This window comes from Microtus pennsylvanicus, chromosome 13, assembly GCF_037038515.1.
Source record: "Microtus pennsylvanicus isolate mMicPen1 chromosome 13, mMicPen1.hap1, whole genome shotgun sequence".
Classification (NCBI taxonomy): Eukaryota; Metazoa; Chordata; class Mammalia; order Rodentia; family Cricetidae; genus Microtus; species Microtus pennsylvanicus.
Window position 1 is genome coordinate 79475768 of NC_134591.1, and position 23552 is coordinate 79499319.

Here is a 23552-nt window from a genome sequence, read left to right on the forward strand (position 1 = left end):
TGCACAGACCTACATACTTACAGTTAAAAATATAGGTAAATCTTTAAAATCAGAAGGGAAGGGGAGGCAAACATATGCTACATCGAGAAACCTTTAAAGCATTATACTAATTAAATAGTCCAGTCACACACAAAGAGAAAGTACTGCCTGACTCCCCTTTTTAAGGTTTCCAGAACCAACTGCACAGATAACAGAATAGAAGGTGTTTGGGAAAGGGATAGGTTGTTTGAGGACGAAGTTTCAGTCTCTGGAGATGGATGATGATGGTGGGTGCACAACAAAAATGAACTTTACACTGCTTAGTTCTATGCATAGAAAACATTCAGACTCTATTTTCTGCTGTATAAATGTGAAAGGCACCTGTCTGTCTGAATACTGAAGCAGCCACCAGGCCATAATGACCATCACTGCAAAGAACTTAGAGCAGGAGTTTATGAGTGAGAGCACAGTGCCAGTAGAGAGAGCATGGATATCAGTCCCTCCCTAATAGGAACCAGGGCAGCCACCAGAGCAAGGACATTCCTCCAGCCATCACAGCTGGACCTACCAATATTTGTGATGTGCACAGACATGAAAGGAGAGGAAGTGAACGCTACAGAAACAAAGATAGAAACTATTCCAGTCCCATCATCAGTGACAAGACCTGCTTTTAATTCAGTCTTCTTTAACATACAGCTTCTAAGATTACATGAGCTCATTTATTAAAGTCACAACAGAATTCACTCAAACAAGAAAGTATTTACTGTAAAGCTGCACTCTGGTTTTGACAGATATTTAAACAGAGGTGGCCACTAATTTTCTTTCTATAATGTTAGAATGAAAGGAAGGTCACCATGTAAGGAAAGATAACTGTAACAACAATATAAACCCAGAGTGAACAGATCACAGAAGACAGTCCAAACAGAGCCCAAGGCTGTCACAGCAACACAGGTAACTGCAGCATTTAAAGTCAACTGGGAAAGATCAACAACTCAATACAGGGAGCAATTTGGAAGGAAAATGAAATTACAACTATGCCTCACCCTGCTCATGTGGCTTCTTTAGTGTTTAGTTACATTAAACATCTTAGGATAAAACAGAGAAAGAGAATCTAAATAGATAACCCAATACTATACAAGGAAGACTTTTCTGTAAATGCCCAAGACCAAACAAGTTCAGAAAGCTAACAATTAACTACAAGTGCTTTGTAGGGCTGGAGGGCGACTATACACATTTCTTAAAACAACAAAAAAAAGCACTTAGAAAGCAAAGGCAGAGGGAGGGAAGATGAAGAACCAACTTCAGAAAAACAGCAAAAGAAATGAAGATAATTTTTAAAAAATATAACATGAAGTTAGACAAGCAGCCAAAACAGGCTAAATCACAGGAACATATAAACAAATGAAATTTAAAGGAAGCAAGAAGCCAGACATGATGGCACATACCTATAATTCCAGCTCTTAGGAGGCTGAGGCAGAACCACACAGAAGGACCCTATCACCTGGTAACAAAGTGTCAGCTTCTCACCCAACAGACTGAAAGATCCCTGAGTGATGGAACACACACTCTCATATCTGATTACTGAGAACTGAATTGCTACATAGCAAATGTTTATCCTTTGACAAGTACATCTGTCCTGAGAGCCTAACTAGATAAGTATGCAAAAATATGTGAACCAGAATGTTAAGTGTGCTAGTTAAAAAAGGCTCAGTTATATTAAACATCTCAGGCTAAAAATCCAAACCAAAATGATGTAAGAACAAAACAGAGATTGCTAAGTTTTTTATGGGCATCCTTGCTCTGTAATCATGCATATTCATAACCACACATATGCACCAACATGGAAAACAGCCATAATGTTCTGTATTATAAGGAGAAAACAGTGAAGGAAGAGGTATGCACAGTGTCATGCGTGTGTCTTTGTGTGTGCACATGCAAGCTTTATAGAGATATATACCACAGGAGCACACAGATCTTGCTCAAGCATCATTTACATCTACAGAAGGGCGTTACTATGGTCTGGACATGTTTCAAAGTGTCCCACAAAAGGTCTGTATCATTAGTCTGGTCTCCAGCATAAAAGTTATATAACCTCCTTTGTGAAGTGGACCCTAGAGGAAGTCCTTCAACTGGAGTCAGAGAGAGGTTCTTAGAGCAATGGGCAGCATGCCAGTGAAGAAACCCTAGTGAGTTCTTGCACCAGTCCGGCCTCTCTGGCTTCCTATTTGGTGAAACAATTGCTCCCTCCACGTATGATCCTGAAATCAACCATCAGATCTTGCCAAGAGGTTGAACCCATAAGCCACCTGATCTTAAACTATGAGCCTGTAAGTTAAATAACATTTATTATAAAGCCCCTACCTAGCCTTAGGCATTTTTAGTATAAAAATCAAAAATTAGAATACACATTCCCAAAACCAAGTTGCACACAATGACTTCTTCTAGGATGTACAACTATAGGAGAAAGTCTGTTTTTAAATGTCCACATTTCTATGGGGCTAGAATTTTTTAAGTGACAACTTATTACCACCTTTAATTAAGCACATATATAAGTACTCATATAACAAAATGTAATAATTCTGGGAATAAGCATATATGATCTGTGGCGAAGAATAGAGAGATACCATGTGTTCCTTCGTGCTAGGCATGGAGTCTTTTGGGTATAAGGTCCCTGTTGTTCCTTTGCGGAACTACAGCTCCCAGTGTTCCCCTGGACTACGGACACCAGCGCGCAAGCGCAGGACACATTCCCAGAAGCCTTTGCATTCCTTGTTAAAAGGCGAGGGTCGCCATAATCCCCCTCCTCTCCTGTTGTCTCTGCACACCTGTACCTACCCGTTGTTACCCCTCCCCCATTAAAGTGCACCCACGTGGGACCACCGCGTGTCTGTGTCTCCTTTCCCCGCGTAACGTCTTTACCCTCTAACCCCGCAGACAAGAAAGCCAGCGAAAATAGGAACAACAGTCCCTTTAGTAATCCTTACATAAACACCCAAATCTTCCAGACTAAAGAGTATCCTGCATGAGCAGCCAGAAACAGACTGTCTTGAGCTACAGTAAAGGCATGTAGTGCTGGGATCCTCACAGAAAAAGCATTACAAATACAAGACAATCCTTGTATTTGCCTAAATTAGAAAGAATTATGGCCTGCCAATAAGATTCAGGCAAAGAACACTATGAGCTGCACTCACCAAAGGCCTATGAAGATATGTACTATAGAAATGGACTATTAACTGACTCAAAGAGTGACTTCAATATATAGTCACTACAGCTTGAATGCAGCTAAACCAGTCTGACTGCCACAAGCAAGCATAACATGTATGCATATAAAGAAGAATGATGTATTGGCAACACAGATTAAAGATCTTCAATATGTAAAACCAGTTTGATTTTTAAGATTCCTAAAAAAAATCTAAAAAGTCACCCCTGTTGGGCAAGGCCCTCAAGGGGCCTTAGATCTTTAAGAACTGTACATTTCACCGGAATACCTGAGAAAAAGATAAATCCAGGGCCATGAAACCAAAAAGATCCTCCCAGAGTGAATAGAATTACAATTCTTAAACATTTATTTTATTTACATTATTGTGTGTATGACATGGCAGGACACAACTCTGTGGGTCAGTTCTCACCTTCCTTCTTTATGTGGGTTCTGGTATTGAACTCAAATCATCAGGCTCGAATACAAGTGTTTCTACTAACTGACACATCTTGTTAGTTAGCATTAGGGTCAACAGTACTAACATCATCACAACAATGTTCATTCACAACTGTCCCCTCTTTCCTCCTATTTCCTGGGACCAGATATCATTAACTGTTCTTACAACATCCTATTAAGCACTTAATGAACACTAGGCATATCCTGAGTCCTGGAGACAGTGAACATGACCCAACCTGGTGTGCTCCCATGCCTCATACTGCTGAGGTCACCTCACTGCCCTCCTCCTCAGCACTTCTGTGCCTCTCACAAACAGGCAGTTAGTTAGTTTGTATCTATAGAGTATCCAATAGGTTTCCTACTGTCATCTCCATCTTCAGAAGGGAAAAGCCTGAAGTGAGTTTTGCAATTTGTATATACTTCCAAGGCTACAGAGGTTCAAATATTTGATCAGCCAATTAACACCCTCTTTTCTAGTTAGTCACATCTCCTATCTGTGCAAGAAAACACAGGCTTTGTCCCACAGAACCTGCGGAAGTACCTAGCTCCATACTCTCACCATTTTCTTGCCTTTAGTTCCTACTGTACTAGTTTGATTTTGTTTGCTCTCCAATCCACATTTTTTGAGGAGGGGGAGCACTTAACAGGTAATTGATATTCACTACAGAAGTTCACTGGAAACCCAGCATCACATTCTGTAAAATGACTGAAAAACTTGGGAGTCACAGCAACAGCTCCTCACCTCCCAGGTAGGCCACATTCACCCTATTCCCATGGCTATGAAGGTCTATGTGCAAACCCCATCCCCTGACATCCAGGTATGTCTAGCTTCAATGCTGTCACCCTGGTATCAGCATGCTAGTGTCCCCTAGATTACTGTAAATGCATCCCATGGACTTTGTATTAAAAGCCTCTTCACTGATGCAAGATAACTCCAATTAGACCAGATTAGACTGAATTTAAAATGCCCACGTTTAAAAAATGCCACACTCCGGGATGGACTGGAAGGGAGAGGAGCGCATACACCATGTGTCGTACCCCCCAAATAGCCTATGGGAGTGGTTCTGACCCTCCCCATGGAGGGGTCAGCACTTGGCAGGCTGGGAGTTGGAGTCTGGACCAATGCAACTCCCAGGCAGGGGCTGGGGTGATGCATTGGAAGTCTGACCCACATGGCAAAAGCTGGAGAGGTGAAGATTGCATGGCCAGGGAGGTCTGCCATTCAATTTTCACAGGCCCGTTTTCGGCTCAAGGGTTGTCCTGCTGGACACTGGACGCACTGTGACATCCTTGAGTCACACAGGCATGCCCATCTAACGGGTTTCTTGCGATTCCAAGACAATTCCTAAAACGCCCTTCAGCAGCCTTTTACAAAAATCCTTTTAAATTAGGGCTATCTAACCTAAATGAACAATGCTCCAAAAGCCCGTGGTTTCTAAATGCTGCTCCTGCCAGGCCCTGCTCCTGACCCCACTTGGGCAGCCTTAAAAAAAAAAAACCCACAAACAAAACTCCTTAAATTGGAATTAACAACTAACTTAAACAAGGCTCCAAAATCCCAAGGTTTCTGCTGTGAGCTCCGGCCCTGTTACCCTCCCCTCTATCTGCTTCTAAGCTATTTGCTTTGGCCCCTCCCCTTCCCCTTCTAGCTGTTTGCTGTGCTTCCCCAGCAGGCCTAACAACTCGGATTTTTAAATTGGTCAGCTAACACAGGTTTCTAAAGGTGTTTTATTTGTCTGTGTGTTAGAATGATGTGGCCACAGTATGTCTGTATGAGTGCGTAAATATATTTCCGCAAAGTGATTAATTTATATTTCTGTGTGCACATGTGCTTGTTTAAGACCAGCAAAACTTATATCTCCAGATTACAGCAGCTCTGGAAAAATACAAACACATGGGTAGCCGCCATTTTAACCTCACTGCCATCTTTGGTAAGGGTAGTCCACCATCTGGTATTCTTTGATTAAAATAGTCATTATAATCTTCTTGCATCTACTAGCATTGATAAACTGTAACTAATTGGATAAAATACACATCTAAATTTAGCTTATATGCCTAATTTAAAATAACAGGTAATGGTATCCTGACTCTCAGGTGTCTTTACAGATCTGAGGGTATGGCATTTACCAAAAGAGCTTCTAACAGACATGGCAGCTTCTGCAGCACCCTTTAGCTCCTCCAAGAAGACAGAAGACCTTGCCTTTGGGTTTGTTAAACCCATCAGAAAAAAGCAGCCTTCAGCTTCCTGGATGCTTCACCAGGGGAATCGATCTTCTCATCCTGCCAAACCAGGTAGACTAAATCTTCCCTCCACAGGAAAAATATCTTTGGGCCTCTTGTACCCAACAGCTAACGGCAAGCACTGCTTCTAAGACTTGTGTTCTCCAAGGACTAAGGAGAGGATTTGGGGTTGCCTGTGTAGCTAAAAAGCTGTCTCATTTTTGCTCATTTATCCCTCTCAGAACTGTGTAATGGCATTTGACAACTTAAGGTACTGTTAACTTATTATTTCATCCATGACATTTAATAAAGTTTCCTGCTAAAATACAGACAGGTGTGCCTAACAGATTTCAGGTATATCTTAAAGAATCTGGGGTTCTCAATTCCTTTCATTGTCTTAACCTAACGCAGTAGCCTTTATTGCTATGACACCAAGATGTGAATCTGTTCCAGTTCTATTACAGGTTCCGGAAAAAAGTTCTGCTACACTAAATCCAGCCAGTTTCAATCATATTTTACAGGTCACTCGTGCTGCCTGGGCCAAGATCAACTCACAAAGTGTCAGGAGCCAATTTCCTCCTAAAATCATTGCAGGAACCATCACCCTGGGGAGTCTGCAGAGAACCCCACATCCCTAATTGTGTTAGGAATCGTTCTATTGACAGAGCCTACCCCACACCCAAATTGGCTGTTAATGAGAGCTATCTGTTAGCAGAACCCATCCCACATTCCAAACTATCTAAAGAACTAGGTGTGTCAACTCGTGACTTCCTGGCCTACGTGACCAACGAGGACCACGTGAGCAACGTGAACCACGCGGCAAGAGCCCAGACACCTGTGCCCACCCCCCAACTCCTTACCCTATATAAGCTGTACCCCATCTCTAATAAACGGAGGCTTTGACAAGAACCCCCTTGCTTAGCCTCATTCCTCTTTCCTAGCTCATATCTTCCAGATAGTGCCTCTCCGGGACCCTGGAATAACTGAACTGCCAGGCGGGTTACTAACCCTAGACTAAGTAACCCGCCAAGGCAATCAACAACAAAGTGCCCTCCAGACAATGCCAACATCTGCACCAGCCCCTGGGACTTCACCACTGGTTCCAACTCTCCTGGATTAAGAACAATATATTTTTCTCCCAGCTACCTGCCTTCTCATCTCCCTCAAAAAGCAGCTGCCTGAGGACTCCAAAATGACAACAAACCAGATGCCTGCCACTCCAGCCAATCCCCTGGCTGAGGGTGAGCACACCAACTCCCAGCTCTCCCCTCTCCCACATCGCATATATATGTCAGACTTAAGCCAACACCCCTATAGCAAAGGACTCTGGGATGTTTGACTGAAACCACCTATATCCAAGAAGTTTGGGAAGACTGGAAATGTCACCCCAGCCCCTGGCCTAAGAGTTGCCTTGGTCCAGACTCAAACTTCCAGCCTGCCAAGCGCTGACCCCTCCCCAGGGAGGGTTAGGACCACTCCCATAGGCTATTTGGGCTGGTGCTGGAAAAAGGAACACATGGTCTCTGGGGTTTGCGTGGGCTTCTGTCCCAGCCATGCTATCCCAGTCCATCCGGGAGTGTGGCATTTATTAAATGTGGGCATTTTTGATTTGGTCTAATCAGAGTTATTTTGCATTGGTGGAGAGGCTCTTCTTAACACTCTGGAAGCCAGTCAAGTGACAGAGACGTACCTACAACAGATTACAAAACTCAATAATCTCAGGCCTCCATTGTAGGAACCTGCCCTTGAACACCCCACATCCTCAGGTAGCGCAAAAGCCAGGAGCAATTTAACCTCAGCTGCTGACCATTCTGTCACAATTCAACTCATTCTATTCTCTAACCTCCCTACTGCTCCCTACTTTTTCACATGGAACAAAGTTCTCCCCCAGTGTAGGCCTCCCCACAAGTTTCCTCTATCTGGATCTGTCATCTCACAGCGCTAACACCTGGTCCTTTCAATGGCTTTGCATCCCTTTGAATGGCTTTCTAAATACATGTCTACTCTTTGATGACCGGCTCAGTGGTTACTGTACCTTGATTGCACACAGACCTCTCCAGAGACCAGACAATGCTGGTCAAGTAACCAGTTGCCCCATCTTAACAGCCTTCACCTCTGCAAAGGTAAATCCAGTATCTGTTCTGTCTTCTCTCGGGTTTCTAATCTGGACAGAAAGAGCATGCAATGGAATGATTTACTGAATTAATACAAAATATCTAAGGCCAGTCAGGGGTGGTGGCACACACCTTTAATCCCAGCACTCCCGCGAGTCAGAGGCAGGCAGATCTGAGTTCAAGGCCAGCCTGGTCTACAAAACAAATTCCAGGACAGGCTCCAAAGCTACAGAGAAATCCTGTCTCGAAAATCAAAAAACAAAAGCAAGCAAACAAACAAACAAAAAAAAAAAACAATGTCTAGGGCCATAATCCTATATGCAAGGGAGAGGAACACCACTGGTACCCACCTGCCATATTGACAGATCTAGCCTTCTAGGGTTTTGTGCCAGAAGTGCACTGCTCTTCAACAGCCAGCCCTTCTACACCAGTAGCTTCTCCAACATCCAGTCCCTACAGCAGGTGCAGCCACTCTGCCTTATGGATACTGCAGCACATGGCTGACAATCTGACAATTCTCAGCAGCAAACATACGGGGACTTCTCTGCCACACAGTAAACTAAATCCCTGCCCCCTGGATTTGCTCATTTACTCATTAATTTACTTATTTGTTTATTTTTGCCATGCTAAAGATCAAGCCTGAGCCTCATGCATGCTATACTAGGTTCCATAAATGAGCTACATCCTCAATTGCAAACACCATTTACTGCAGTGTGTGTCCTTTCTCTACTGCTCTGCAGGAGTTCTTATGTGATCAGGCCAGTTTCTGTGGAGGTGTGGATTTCTTTTATAGATCGCTCAGTTCAATGGTCTACTGTTTGCCTTACTAAAACCAGATTTTCACTGTTTTACAGCAAGTCTTACTACCCCGGAGCATACAGAAACTTTGTCCTTCAGAATTAGCTCATCCTAACTATTTATCTCTCTACACACATTTCAGCACCCATCTCTCAATTTTAACCACTCCATTCTCCTCCAAAAAGTCTGCTGGCACTGCCTGATACTATGTCAAATGCATAAAAGAGTTTGCAAAAAAAACAAACATTTTAAAAAAGTGAGTTTTCTAATTACTGAATACAGCATATCATGTTGTGTTTGTTGTTCTTGTATGGACTGCACTGCTTCCCAGTTTTTTTCTAAACAATATGCAAATGATTGGCTTTATTACAATTTCTGTTAGCTATCAGTGTATAAAAACAGCTGTAACTAGAGCTACCTTGAGTCTTCATTTATTACTAATGTTAAAAAGATACAGTCAAACTGGCTGTGTGCACAATTCATAAGACCATAGTCATATTCCTTCCACTCCAATTCCTAAATTCTTCTTTTCTTGTTGTACTGAACTTGGGAAAAAATCCAGTAACACAGTAAACCAGACGAGCTGGGGATGAAATAACTCGCTTATTTCCCAGGCAGAAGGCAACAGCTACCACTCTTACCATTAACTGGGGCTTCCTGGACAGCTTCTCTAAGTGCTTTCTAGCCATTTGACTTATTTCATTTCTGAACAAGCACTGTACTTTATCAAAGGAGTTCTGTAGTTGTTAACATCACAATTTTTAGGTTTATCTTATTAACTTAGTGATTTATACCAATCAATTTTTTGAATATTTAATCTGTCTTATAGTAAGTCTGATAGTCTAACTTTAGTGCTTTGAATTTTTCAAGACTTGTTTAGGGAGCAGCAGTTCTGATTAATGTTCTTTATGCACTTGAGAAAAATGTATAGCCAATAGTTGTTGGGCATAATATACTTACTCACGTTTCTTTATGTTCCACTTTTAGTATTTCTTTTCACAGCACTACTTATCTCATCCACCGTGTCTAAGCTAGTGAAATCTACTGATGAACCCACTCACTGAGATCTGTTAGCTCACACTTGCTCACTGCCTTACTCTTTTCTGCATCCTTACAGACTCTGTCACTCTCAAAAAAAGGGTCTCATTTTGCCTGCTCTTTTAAACCATGGTTTTGCTGAATAGAATTCTAGTGCGGCAGTTTACCTTCTTTTAATATTTTGAACCAACATCCCACTGTCTTCTGAACACTTTACTCCATAAACTTTAAACAAGTTTGTTTTAAATTTTACCCATCTACTTGTTCACCAGGAACTTAGCCTACCACCAACAAGACAAACCCCTCCCACTCCCTCCCTGCCTTTAGTTTACAACTCTACATGCTTCCCTCCTGGCACCCTATCAATTGTTGGGAAGCAAGTGGAAGAGCAACATTTCAGGGTCAGGTAAATGGCTCAGCAGGTTACCCTGCAAGCAGAGTTGATTGCTGGAACCTACAAGGTAGACAAAGAACCAACTGTTAAAAATGGCTAACCACATATACATATCACATAATACATACATACATACATACATACATACATACATAAAAAAATTTCAATATTCATTGAGCCCTTCCTTTCTCAGCACTATGAGATAAAAGAGAATAGTAAACCTCTGCCAAATATGTACCAAATTCATCTTCTGTCAGTTACATTTAAATCTTAGGAACTTTTTTGGCACATGAAAAACCTAAATTTACATGCAGTCAAATTGGGTGGGGTTTTTGTTGGTGGTGGCGGGTTGTTGTTTTTTTTTTCTAGTTAAATTGATCTGCCTCTTCTTTCTGGTTCTAGCATCATGACTAATATGGCCTTTATCATGTGAACAATATGTAAATATTGACCCATAGTTTCTTCTAGTGTTTTTAGCACTCTTAACTTTTACATTTAACTTTTAGATTTATCTGATAAGGTATGAGACAATGACTTAATATTTTAAAGGGATAAACCAACTGTTCTAAGTTTATCTAAATAAACTTCCAGCCTTTCCTCAAGACTACTGATACCATACAGTAAATTTAAAAATATAACTGCATCCTGCCACTGCTTATTACTACTGCAAATGCCCTGCTTTTCTGTCCTCCTTTGGTTTTAGAACAGGGACTTAGAGGCTGCTTTTGTTAAAAGCACTAATTCTTTGTTTGGTCACAACCACAGGATTAAAGTGTGGCACCTCTGCCTTCGCCTTGCTTCTGTCTTCCTTGCTCTGGATCAGAACGCTTCTCAATTCAGTGGGCACACTGATCACTTGAGAAACGCTTGTCTAGAAATGACAATTCTCCCCACAAGGCTGATGGCACAAAGATAAGAAGGGCGTTTCTAAGTTTGAAGAGATACGATGCTCAACAAACTGTGAACTGGAAGGATCCCCACACAAGACTGGTACAGCCTTAAAAGCTGAAGGAATAAACTCCATCTTGGCTTTCTGACTTGTCCTTTCTCAGCGTTGTTCTCTCTGCAGTCACCTGGAATTCCAGGAACAACACTCTGATTAGGAGCACTAGATGATCAGTTGAAATTAGCCCGCAGACAGCAGCAACCCTCTTATCCACGGCCCCACGTGGCCAACTAGGCCACAGTTTGATCCAACTGCCTAAGTAAGCATGTTTCTCACTCCCACTTCTGTTCCTTCCCTATTTAAACCTGAAGATCTTTGAAGTGTCCCAAGGACAAGGCTGAAGAAGCTGGGCACCCCTGCCTTTCTCAGTGGCTAAACTGAATATTCCTTTGCTGTTTCTTGACTTCACCTTCTATTTAGAGTGTCCAACCCCTTCTGCCTCAAACAGTAACAGACTCCAAAACTCCCCCAGTCCTCATCTTCATCTGGTCTTCCTCTGTAAGGTATTTTCTTCCTGACACTTCTACTCCCCAGTCCCAGTCTCCTTTACTTTCTGACCTCTGGGTGGCCTCCAGGACCTTTCTCTTTCCCCATTCACCCCACTCCTGTAAGAAAGCTCAATCAGTACTCTTGGCTTCTTTGGCTTTTCCCTACATTTCTCTAACTGCTCCCAAGAATGTCTGCCTCGATGTCTCACATATGCTCCAAGCTCTACCACAAAACATGAACTCAGCACTACTGAAACCTGTTCTTGGTGCATTTTGTTCTCAAGTCTCCTCTCCTTGCCAGGAGAAAACTCAGAATAAACTCAGTAAGGTATAAAAAAGGTATTTTAAGCTGAAAATACGAGTTCTAAAATCCTGTATCTTCCTACAAGCAGAGTCTCCCCACAGATCTCCAAATAACTCAGCTGTCATAAACCCCTTCCCCCAGGAACAACTCAAACCTTCTACAATGAGAAGACAGCCAAAGAAACTGCACCCAGACGCCAACGGACCATCATTTCTCTACTCCAAAGGCTTTTTCCCCAAAACCTTGTTTCTTTCCCTACAAATGCACTCTGCCTCCCCTTTACCCATTAGTGTAATACAGAAGGCCCAAAGTTTGACTCTTTTCAATCACAATTCTCTATAAATATCCCTAAAATAAATATCATACATGTGCAAACTCAAAAGGTCACACATGAAACACTAGAATCTAGTTTTTTTTTCTTGTTAACCTGTCTTTTGCCGGCTTAGGCAAAGTGTAGCACAAAGTTTCTGTCCCACCCAGTCCCACAGCCATTCATTACCAAAGAAACAAACAAAAGCTTTTATTAATTACAATCCATTTGGCCTATTAGCTCAGGCTTATTATTAACTAGCTCTTAAACTTTAATTAACCCATTAGTGTGGGAGGTCCTTCTGTCTGTGTGTTGCTTTTCTTGGTTAATGAATAAAGAAACTGTCTTGGCCTGTTGATAGGGCAGAACTTAGGTAGGCAGGAAGACGGAACTAAATGCTGGGAGAAAGACGGCAGAGTCAGAGAGACACCATGGAATCGCCAGAGTCACACATGCCACATGCCGAATCTTAGCCAGTAAGCGGTAAGCCACTGCCATGTGCCGATATAAAGATTAATAGAAATGGGTTAAATTAAGAGTTAGCCAATAAGAATCTAGAGCTAATGGGCCAAGCAGTGATTTAATTAATACAGTTTCTGTGTGGTTATTTTGGGGCTAAGCTAGCCGGGCGGCCGGGACAAATAAGCAGGCCCTCCTCCTACAACCCATAATTCTTGTATATGTTTAGCCACATGGCTTGGTACCTCAGTAAGATATTCTCATCTTGCTTCCTCTGCGTCTCTGCCTCTCCTCTCCCCAGAATTCTCCAAGTCTGGTCACCCCGTCTATACTTCCTGCCTGGCTACTGGCCAATCAGTGCTTTATTAAAACCAGCATGAGTGACAAATCTTCACAGTGCACAGAGCATCTCCCACAGCAGAAAAGAAAGGACCACCATATCTTGGCAGTGATTTTAAACCCTACTATATCAGAGTCTTCTCCAAAGGCCAGAAACAAAGCTAAATGAACTGCTCTGGTTTAGAGTCCTCACCAGAATTCCAGCTTTCCTCCATACCATTCTCTAGACCATTGGTTCTCAACCTTCCTAATGCTGTGACCCTTTAATGCATGTCCTCATAGTGATCCAACCATAAAACTATTTGTTACTTTATAACTGTAATTTTGTTACTGTTATGTATCATAATGTAAATGTCTTTGTTTTCTGGTGGTCTTAGGTGACCCCTGTGAAAGGGTTGTTCAACAGCTCTCTCTCTCTCCCTCAAAGGGGCCACAGGTTGAGAATCACTTCTCTGGATTGTCTAGAGTAACAGCGCAAGATGAAAACCAAATTGGTCACTGATCAAAATCTTACAATCAGGCCTGATTGCCTCGGGTGTAAAATATAAAGCCAAAGTAGCCATATGCAGTACTCAAGGACTATTCTTCTCCCATCCCTTTGTATATGCAATGCTTTTATGTTCGCTTACTAATTCTGCCCACCCGGTAAACTCCTAAACCTTCAAAATGTGCTGTGTTTCTTGTGTTCATCTTTATACAGTGCCCCATGCTCATCTGATATATTCAATTTCCTGATACCCTAAGCAAAACTGATGCAACTGAGTTCCACTCCTAGAAGACTGCAGAGCGTCTTTTATGTCCTTCTGGTTACTAGAGACAGAATGCCTCTTGGCTAAACTTGGATCAGGCACCTGAATGACTCTCTTTAGTGCTCACTGGAGTCAGGCTCACAGAGCCCAGTGCTGGCGAACAGCCTACCAAGTGGCTTGGTTAGACTCTACCCCAGTTACTGACTATTCTCAGTACCTGCTCCTTGTCCTCCACCACCCTCCATATGGTACCTGACCACTCTTGTCTGCCTTTTACAAAAATCTTACAGGTTAGTTTAGTCAGAACGCACATAACTGCTAATGTTTCTTAGTAATTTTCCACCCACACCCCTCCTTCACCCTAGCTCCTTTGCCCTGTGTGCAGGCAGGCTTGGGCTCAGGCTGCCCTACTATAAAACCTTACTGCTGCCCTCCTAAATAAGGAGCCTCCCTAAACAGTCTGCCTTACTGTTTCAACAAGTGTCTTGAGTGCTTTCTTCTATAGCAGTATACAGCAGGCACTCAACAACACCACTAAAACAGATGAATAGATATGATGTTTAAGAATAAATGGTTTTGATTATCAAAGACTGCTTAATAGAAAAAGCATGAAAAGTAACAATTGACTTAAATCATGGAACTGGAAAAATCTCATGCAAAAAAAAAAAAAAGTAACCCTGAAGTTTTACAAATAGTTCAGAGGTGTAATATGTGATACTAAAAAAGTTTTGTTATCACAAACTCAAACTATGCAGAATTAGTCTCATTCAGCAGCACAAATGACACCTTTCGCTGTTCTACCCCAGAAGCAGCAGTCTCATTCCTAGCCGTGTGAAAATAAGACAAAACACTGTCAACAGTCACTTCTACCTGTAACTGATACAACCGAAGCCCTGGACAAAAAAGCAACAGAACTGTATGAGCAGCTGCATCCCTGGATAGAAGATAAAAAGAACCGTAATAAACACTGAAATAAAAAAGTGGCTCACTGTACATGGGAGCAGACAAGGAAGATTTCCAGCAAGCTGTAGAGGATGAGAATGTTCTACTTTCTCAAATTATCAAAACGGGGTTTTGATGTAAGACTTTTGATGAATTTATATCTACTATTAAGTCCAAAAAAACTCAGTTTAGCATTTACAGCCAACAAAGTACAGGGACAAAATTCTCCCACTAAATTATCTCTGAAACAGGATCCTCCTATCGGAGACCTAACAAGTCACAGCTACTTTCCTCTGGCTTTCTACAGTCTGGTGAATAAGAAGCAATTACTACCCTCAAGTCCATACTTCAACAAGGAGCCCCTAAACCACCCATCTCTGAACCTTAGAAAGTTGGCAGGTGACACCAGCTGGAACTCTCTAGACTATCCACCACCACTAGCCATTACCTGCCACCACTACAATTTTGTGTATTTTCTGTTTCCTGTAGCCCTGATTACAGAAAACAAACATTGTAGAACCCTCACCCCTATTCAAGGAGACTTTCTGAAACCCCAGAAGGCTCATCACACATCCTGTGCCAGAGGCAGGGTTCTCACTTTTGTGGTCCCCTTGCTTTCTCTAAGTTTTACCTACAGTCATTGTCTAAGCAGAAGCTTTACTGAGAAGTTATTCACATACCTTAAAGTCCACCCACTTAGGAGTATTCTTAGTATGTTCACAAAGTTATGCAACTATCACTATAGCAGCTTTTAGTACAAATGATTTAGAAATCTAGGGCTTCCTTCCCTGGATTTACACTAAACTTAGAAGATAACCATGGAGCCCCCACTATATTCCAAAGCTTGAGCAGCTAAAGGTGGTAACATCCAGAAATGAAGGAGTTAGTCACACAGCAGGAGGCAGCAGGTCACCTGCCTACTCACTGGCTCTTCTTTCATAAACTTTTCTCTTCAGCAGCTGGTCTTGCAGACCAACAGAAACCAGCCCCTACCAGATGGTTGTTTTTTTTTCTACTAACTTTCTCCACAGATTGATAGGTGCTGCCCATGCTAACAGCTGCTCATGCTGGCTACCCTTCCAGGGGCTTCAGGAAAGGTGCTATCATGGCTTTCCTGAGCCTCTTCTTTCTCTTGTACTTGTTTCCAGTTTCTCCCAAGAAAGTTATCAGCTTATTCCTGTAATTAACACTCCCTTATTCTGAGACTCACAGTGGGTCTGCTACCCCCCAGTGAACCCTGAGCTGATTCAGATAGCTACATTCTGTGAGTCTCTTCTGTGTGCTGCACGCAGCTATGTTCTGCCATCTATTTTATACCATACACTATTTTAATGGTCTAATTATTGAAATATTATATGCAAACAGAAAATACTGTAAATCATAAATATATGTGTGCTTGTATGCATATATCATACCAATGTCCATAAAACAGAATACTACAAGCATTCCAAAAGCTGGCCCACATCCTCCCCACTCTCCAAAGATAACTATTTCTCAACAAATCTATCAATTCATTTCACCTATTTTCAAACAAGTTTTTAACTTATGTATGGCATCAAAATATTTAATCTCAAGTACCTGTTTCTTTGCATCAACAACTTTGTTTGTTAAAGTCACTCATGAATGAAGCAAAAGTCCACTCATTTTTGTGGCTTTACAGCTCTGTATTACATAAGCATACTACAACCAATTCTCTGTTGTGTTGTTAAGCGTTTGGGCTGCTTCCAGACTGTGAGGACTATGAGTATAGCTCTCCAGAGTGTTTCCCATGTGTTCTGGGTGCACACACATACACACATTTTTGTTAACAACATATATAAGGAGTCGAACTACTAAGATGTGTGTTATGTCTCTTCCACTCTATCAGATAATTCTAATTTTCCACAGTGATTAAATTAATGCAGATCCTGACTGTTCCTTGCCAACAACTGAAGCTGTCCTTTTCAGTTTGGTCATTTCAAACGCAATAGTGTTTTGCTGCAGTTCTGCTCTGCCCTTTCCTGCTGGCTCATGTAGTGAACATCCTCTGGTTTGAGTGAGCCTCCTGCTCACTTTCCGGCATTGTCTTTTCTCTTCTCTGACTCACAGAAATTCCTAAAATACTCTGATATAGGCCTGTGTTGGCCAATCTCACTCTCTGACTTGACCTTTTCATTCACTCAAAGAGATCACTTAGTGAAGAGAAGTACTTTTACTGCAACCCAGTGCACCCTAAGCTTTTTACTTTATAATGTCTGTGTCTTCATACTGCTGCACAGATTAGCACCAGAAATGAACTGTGTTTAGCAATGTGTCCTGTCTGTGTCACACCTCTTAGCTTAAAACCATCCTTCAAATCAATGAAGCTGTCTAGAAGCAGAGTCCCTGATGGACATCAAACAGTAGGAAAGATGCCAGATCCAGTAGATAGGCATGCTTAGGATCAGTGATACACATGAGACTATGCATGAGTGTGAGAAGTGTGCTCCAACACTGCTAGACGGTATGCTTACAACCTCCACCTAAGCAGGGGCATGTAGCAACCACACAATTCACCTCCGTACATAAAACATACACACATCGACCCACATACATACATTTCTCATTCACATTTCAAAATTATGACATCAAACAGACAAGCTAGCTTAGCAGCTAAAGTGATTGTTACAGCAAGCTGACAGCATGAATTTGATCCACAGAACACACATAAAGGTAGGAGAGAATCAACTCCACAAAGTAGTCATGCTAACAGTGGCATATGTACCCCACCTCCAACACATACACACATAGTAAATAAAAATTTTAAACAGCAGTTACAAAAAAGTTAACTCAAAAAAGCTAAGGAAGTCGCTATTAGCAGAAGATGATATATGTCTCTACAATCCCAGCACTTGGGAGACTAAGATGAACCAGATTGACTTCACAGCAATGTTCTGGCCATCCTGAAAACATAAGGAGTCCTTGTCACCAAAGAAAAGTCAATCTCACTAAACATTAAAGTGTTCCCAGTGAAATCTCTTGAAAAGGGGGAAATATTCTGACCTAAACCATTAAGGCTGCCATCAATTTACAGAAAACCACAAGCAGATTATAATGGTGAAGAATGCCAGATTAAACTATAAAGGCAGAAGAGGCAGCGAACAAGTTCTGTGGACAGTTAGAAAGTGAAGTGACACCAACTCTGCCTGTGCACACAAGGACAGGGGAAAGGCTCAATAAGAGACCTTGACAGTGGGCACGAAGGACAGAGACGGCTACTCGATATCAAGGGTAGGTTCAGTAAGAGATGCTGACAGTGGACATCAAGGCTGGAGACAGCTTCTCTCATGCCAGTGAGTGTTCTCTCAAGAGAGGCTGTACAGCTAGGAACACAGAGCCTCCAGTGAGGCGGGACTGCCGTCACGAGTATTTTTCAGCATCCTTCTTGACCAAGCTAACAATGTAACATGCCTAACAACTGAGATCATTCAGACACTGGTCATCCTATAACAGCCTTCCAAACTGAATGGCACTTCTCAGGAGTGATGACTGCCATAGTGTTTAAGGACAGAAAACAACTACTAACTGACAGAGGTGGCTATGAGGAAAAAACAAAGAAATAACGTACACATGTTACACTTACCAAGTTAGTCTGAACCACTTAGGATAACAAAAGTTACAAAGAAAACAGGAAAATAAAAATGGATAAGCTTTGCCCTAGCAGGTACAACCTAGAGTGTTGTAAACAGCCTGGCAGGTTCTTCCAAAGATTTGTGTTTGTGCATATGTATGTGCCACAGACAAACAGTGCCTGTGAAAGCCAGAAGAGGACTTCAATCCCCCTGAAACGGCAACTACAGGTGGTTGCAAACTCAAACGACCTGATGCGGGTGCTGGAAACCAAATATGGGTCCTCTGCAAGAGCATTAAGTGTGCCTAACCAAGACGCCATCTCTTCAGCCCCTGCTTGGCAGTTTTATCCAAATTCAGATGTTCATTCAGATGCAATCCTTCTGTCTACTTGTTGATTACAAATGTCCCCTCCACTTCCTTCTGCGTACTTTAACCATAATTTGTTTAATTATGATGAGGATGACGTCTGAAAGCAAACAAGAGTAGATTAAACCAGTGATTCTCAACCCTAGCAGTACTTAAGGGTCTCCTAGAGCACAAAAAAAAAAAACCCACCCTCATCCCAAGGCCTCCAACTTAATTGGTCTAGGGTGGGGCTACTCAGGGGTAAAATCCATCTTGTAGCTGTCCCCACCAGCACAGTGAGTTTACAGTTGTTCACATGCAAGTAGTATGCAGATAATAGTACCACAGATCTGTGTCAAGAGGGCAACTAAACAGGAATCTCAGAGGAGTAACTCTAAACCAAGAAATTAGGAACTGAAGAGATAGCTCAGTGGTAAAGTATTTGCCACACAGCATGAGGGCTTGAGTTCAGAGCCCGAGACCCAAATGATGGTGTGTGTCTACTACTATGTCCCACACTGGGGCATAAAGATAAGCCAATCCCCAAACTCACAGGCCAGTCAGTCTAATCAACTGGTGGAAGTTCCAGTTTCAGTGACAGAACTGATCTAAAAAACTAAGGCGCAGAGCAACAGAGGACAACACCAACATAGTCTCTACTGCACAGCCACACACAAGTGAACACACACACACTATAAAATAAAGTGAGAAACTGGCAAAAAAAATAAAATAAAAAACAATTGATTTTAGAGAAGTCCTACTGTCCTAAGATTTGTTTTTTTGTTTTGTTTTGTTTTGTTTTGTTTTTTTAAATGCATGGGCTGTTTGTAGCAAGAGGCCCTGGTCTGCACAGTTGTCTTGTACTGGAGGTTAGCTCTAACCAAGGGGTCTCGGAAAATTACCTGAATAGCAAGGTGAACACAGAGTTATCACTGACCAGGAGCCTCCAAGATTGCTGCTGGCCACTAACAACTACCTGGCAGAGGAAGGGCTGTCCAGCAGCCAACTTGCCTCTAAGGGAACAGTGTCACATGCTCAGTTTGGTGAGCTCTCTGGAGCTCTCTGCTGCTTTCATTTTCTAATGTGAAGCAGGGTCAACAACTACAGGCAGAACTTAGAAAGGGGCTGGTCCAGCTTAAGGTAGGAGGGAAATATAAAGTATAAAGAAAACTACACTGACAATAAGTAGGCTGAGCTTGGGAAAACCTTGAAGAAAAGAACAGAGATGACAGCTTAAGTCTTTAATCCTAGCACTTGAGATGCAGGAGAATCTCTACGAGTTCAAGGCCAGTCTGGTCTACAGAGTAATTTTCAGGACCGTTTGAGAAAACAATGTCTCAAAAACAAACAAAAATAAAGTCCACATGAGGCCTCTAGTCAACAATTTACAGAGAGATAGGTCACAGCCTGCCTCACTATCCTGTTTTTCTCTAGCAAAGCTTTACTGCTTGGGGGCAGACAGAAAGGAGCCAGATGACAACATTGGTTCTCTCAGTACTGCTCTTCGTCTACCTAGGTATTACAAGAAGGGATTCAGGAAAGTCCTAAAAGAATGATCATGTATTACAGACTTTAGATTTGAAGCTAATTAGAGAGAAGTAGAAGAGGGGCCTTCCTGAGGTCCCCACAAGAATGCTTTGCTACTCCTTAACCTGGAAATCTACAACATCACACAGGTTCTGAGGTTCTCACTACATGGTCATCAACACCTGTGAAACTGCCCTGGTCACATTTGTGGCCTTCCGGTTCCCCCTCAGGGGGCCACCCAAGAGGGCAGGAATCCCATTAATCCTGGATATTTCTTAATTTGGCTTGATTGGGATTTTGTGTCAGCAGAGAGCAAGCGTTAGGAAAAATTCCTAACATCCAACACCTAAAATGTGCCTCCAGGTTTACAGCACTCAGGATTAGACCAAGCCATACCTACGTCCCCCTGCCACACTAAGATGATCCTTACTGAAAAGGAATAAACTGTTCATGAGGCAGAAGGGGAGGTTGCACCAAAAGATACCCCAGAAGAAACTGGATGAGCGAGCCTTTATGGCATGGAAAGAAATTCAGCATAGAATAAATACAAGTAAAAATAAAGAAAGCAAAGGTGCAGGAGAAAGAGGGAAGGGAAAGAAAGGGGAGAAAGGGGGGAAGAGGGAGGCGAAAAGGAGGGGCGGGAAGGGAAGAAGGACAGAACAGAGGAGAGAGGACAAAAAGCAAGGAAGGGAGGAGGGAGAGGAAAAAGGAGAAGATAAGAGGAAGCACACAACTTCTCTAAGGAACAACCAGCCAGTGAAGCAGCGAGGGTAGTGGTGGGTGACTGATAAGCAGGACAGATGCCAACAGCAAGAAACAATGGCCAGCCCAGCAGGAAGCCACAGTAATGAGGTAAAGGAGTCAAACAGCAAGCAGGTTAGATTGCCAGGTACCCAAGGAGAGCACAAACCCTATGTCATGTCTCCTGGGAGATAAGACTCCTGGAAGAACCTCACACCTATGGGAAGGTTCCAACGGGAACACAGGCCCCACAAAGGTACATAGCCTTGCTTCACCACGGTATGCCCCAGCAACTAGGATCCCATCAAACCTGCTTAATAACAACGAAAAAGAAAAACTGAGGCAGGCATCAGGGGAAAGTGAGGGGAAGAACAAAGGACTGGGGGAGGGGGAGGACACCAGACATGACAGACAGCATGAAACAATCACCAGCACAAGCTGTGGCCAGACCACAGCTGCTCCAGGCTCCCTGAGGAGACTACTCTGGCCTCAAAGGCTAAGTCAACTACACATGGAATTATTAAGTGTCTGATGTGAGCAAGCAAAGGAGACAAGACACTGTGCTTCCCACTCATTCTGTCTCCGTGCCACCATCTCTACAAGCTGTTTCAGTTTCTCTCCCTAAATTCATCACCCAGGTAACCTATTCCAACAGGCTCAGAGAGGCCTTCCTTCTCACCCTCTCAGAGCCATATGTGGCCTCACACCTTCACTTCCCTCACTCCTCATGCCACTCCAACTTGCCTCTGTGTCAACAACACTCCGCTGACACCATGTCACAAGGTCAATAAAAGCCTCCAGGTCGTCAAATCCAACTGTAACTTCCTATCTGATTTTACTCAACTTCTTAAAATTATCTTTAGTTATGTTCTGTCCATATAATAATGCCACCCAGACAGCTACATATAATCCACAGCCTGTACATATGCTAAATGGGAAAACTAATCAGGTAGCAGGCAGAATTAAGGTTGCGAATAAACTCGCCTTACAACAGAGAAACTACTCCTGGGTTATCCAAGTGGGCTCAAAGTAGTTGAGCTAGGACTGTGGCTTTCCCACAGGGCACTCACCCAGCACAACCCCAGGACTGTGAGGAGGAAGAAGAAGGCACTGAAAATAACAGGAGGCGGGGAGGAGCAGCAGTGTGACAGAGAAAGAAATGTGACTACAGAGGCAAGCTCTAGGTTGCTGACTTTGGGGATGGAAAAGGGGAGTCCGGAGCAGAGCTCAGCAACAGAACACTTGCCTGCCACACACAAGGCCCTAGGTCTGATCCCCGGCATGAAGGCAGAGTGGGGTCTGGAGAAAAGAGCCATAATCCAGGGAATGTGAACAACCTTCTAGAATGGTTCGGAAAGCAGAGTCTCATGAAAGATGTGTGGCTGAACGAGCTAAGCTAATACCTTGCATACAGAGCCAGCTAATAACAACTGCATTGCTTTAAGCCACTAAAATTGTGACAATCTGCTGCCAGCAGCAAACAAGAAACCCAGGTGCCTTTTCTTGAGGGGGAGGAGGGGAATATTCTGAGACAGGGTCTCACTATATAGCCTTGGTTGGTAGAGATTTCTACGTAGACCAGGCAAGCCTCAAATTCATAAACATCTACCTGCCTCCCAAATGTTGGAATTAAAGGTGTACACCATCTAAAGCTCATCTTTAGGCTCCCCTCTTGTCTTTTTCTTTCTTTGGAGGCTGTCTTAGAACTCACTCTGGAGACCAGGCTGGCCTCAAACTCAGAGATCTAATGTAGGATTCCCTCTGTATACTATGAATATGTTTTATTACCATTAGTTAAGAAAGAAGCTGCTTTGGCCTATGGCAGGGCAGAATAGAGCTAGGCAGAAAAAATAAACTGAATGCAGGGAGAAAGAAGGCAGAGTTGGGCAGATGCCATGTAGCTGCCCAAGAAGCAAGATGTGAGGTAACAAGCCACAAGCCTTGTGGTAAAATATAAAAATAACAGAAATGGGTTAATTTAAGATGTAAGAGCTAGCTAGGAATATACCTAAGTTGTTGGTCAAACAGTGTTGTAATTAATATAGTTTCTGTGTGATTATTTGGGTCTGAGTGGATGGGAAGCAAAAGGGCAGTCTCTGCCTTCTGTGTGCTGGAATTGAAGGCATGCACCACCATGCTTAAACTTCCTTCTTGAAACACTCAGCTTCCATCTCAGCCCCTGCCCAGCTCAGTCTCTTCACTGGCTTCTCCTATGTCCTTCTCAGATACCTTTCACATTCAGAAGACCTTACTCAGTCTGCAGTTCTAAATACAGGGGTGCCTCTGCACCAACCATGGACCATTCTTGGCTTTTCCAGCTCCACCTCAGGACATACCTACTTCTCCAGTCTCCCATCTGTTACAGGACCTCTAACATTCTGACCATCTCCAAAAGCCATGGAGCAAACACAGACAGTGAAAATAGACTCCATACACCTTCTGTCACTCACTTCCTCAAAGCTCCTCTTCCAAAGGCTGACCATTATTTAAAAATGGAACCAGATGGTCTATCCTGCCCACCTCACCTAGTTTATCTCCCAGAAGGACACTCTGCTCCAATCAACAGGGTCTCTCTCATTGTTCCTCAAACAAGCACATCCCAGCCAAAAGCCT

General features: G+C 42.8%; 1 protein-coding gene across 23 annotated transcripts in view; it reads right to left on the bottom strand.

The window, feature by feature from the left end:
• Positions 1-23552, bottom strand: part of Camta1 (calmodulin binding transcription activator 1) — an 826088-nt gene that overhangs the window by 758858 nt on the left and 43678 nt on the right. Inside the window, exon 4 of one of the 23 annotated variants that reach the window (XM_075946649.1) lies at positions 7904-8018. The exons of the other annotated variants lie outside the window; for them this stretch is intronic. Within the exon in view, the coding sequence (XP_075802764.1) occupies positions 7932-8018 (87 nt within the window). The 3' untranslated portion in view covers positions 7904-7931. Of the gene's footprint in view, positions 1-7903; positions 8019-23552 lie in introns of those variants that run through there. 23 annotated transcript variants of the gene reach the window in all.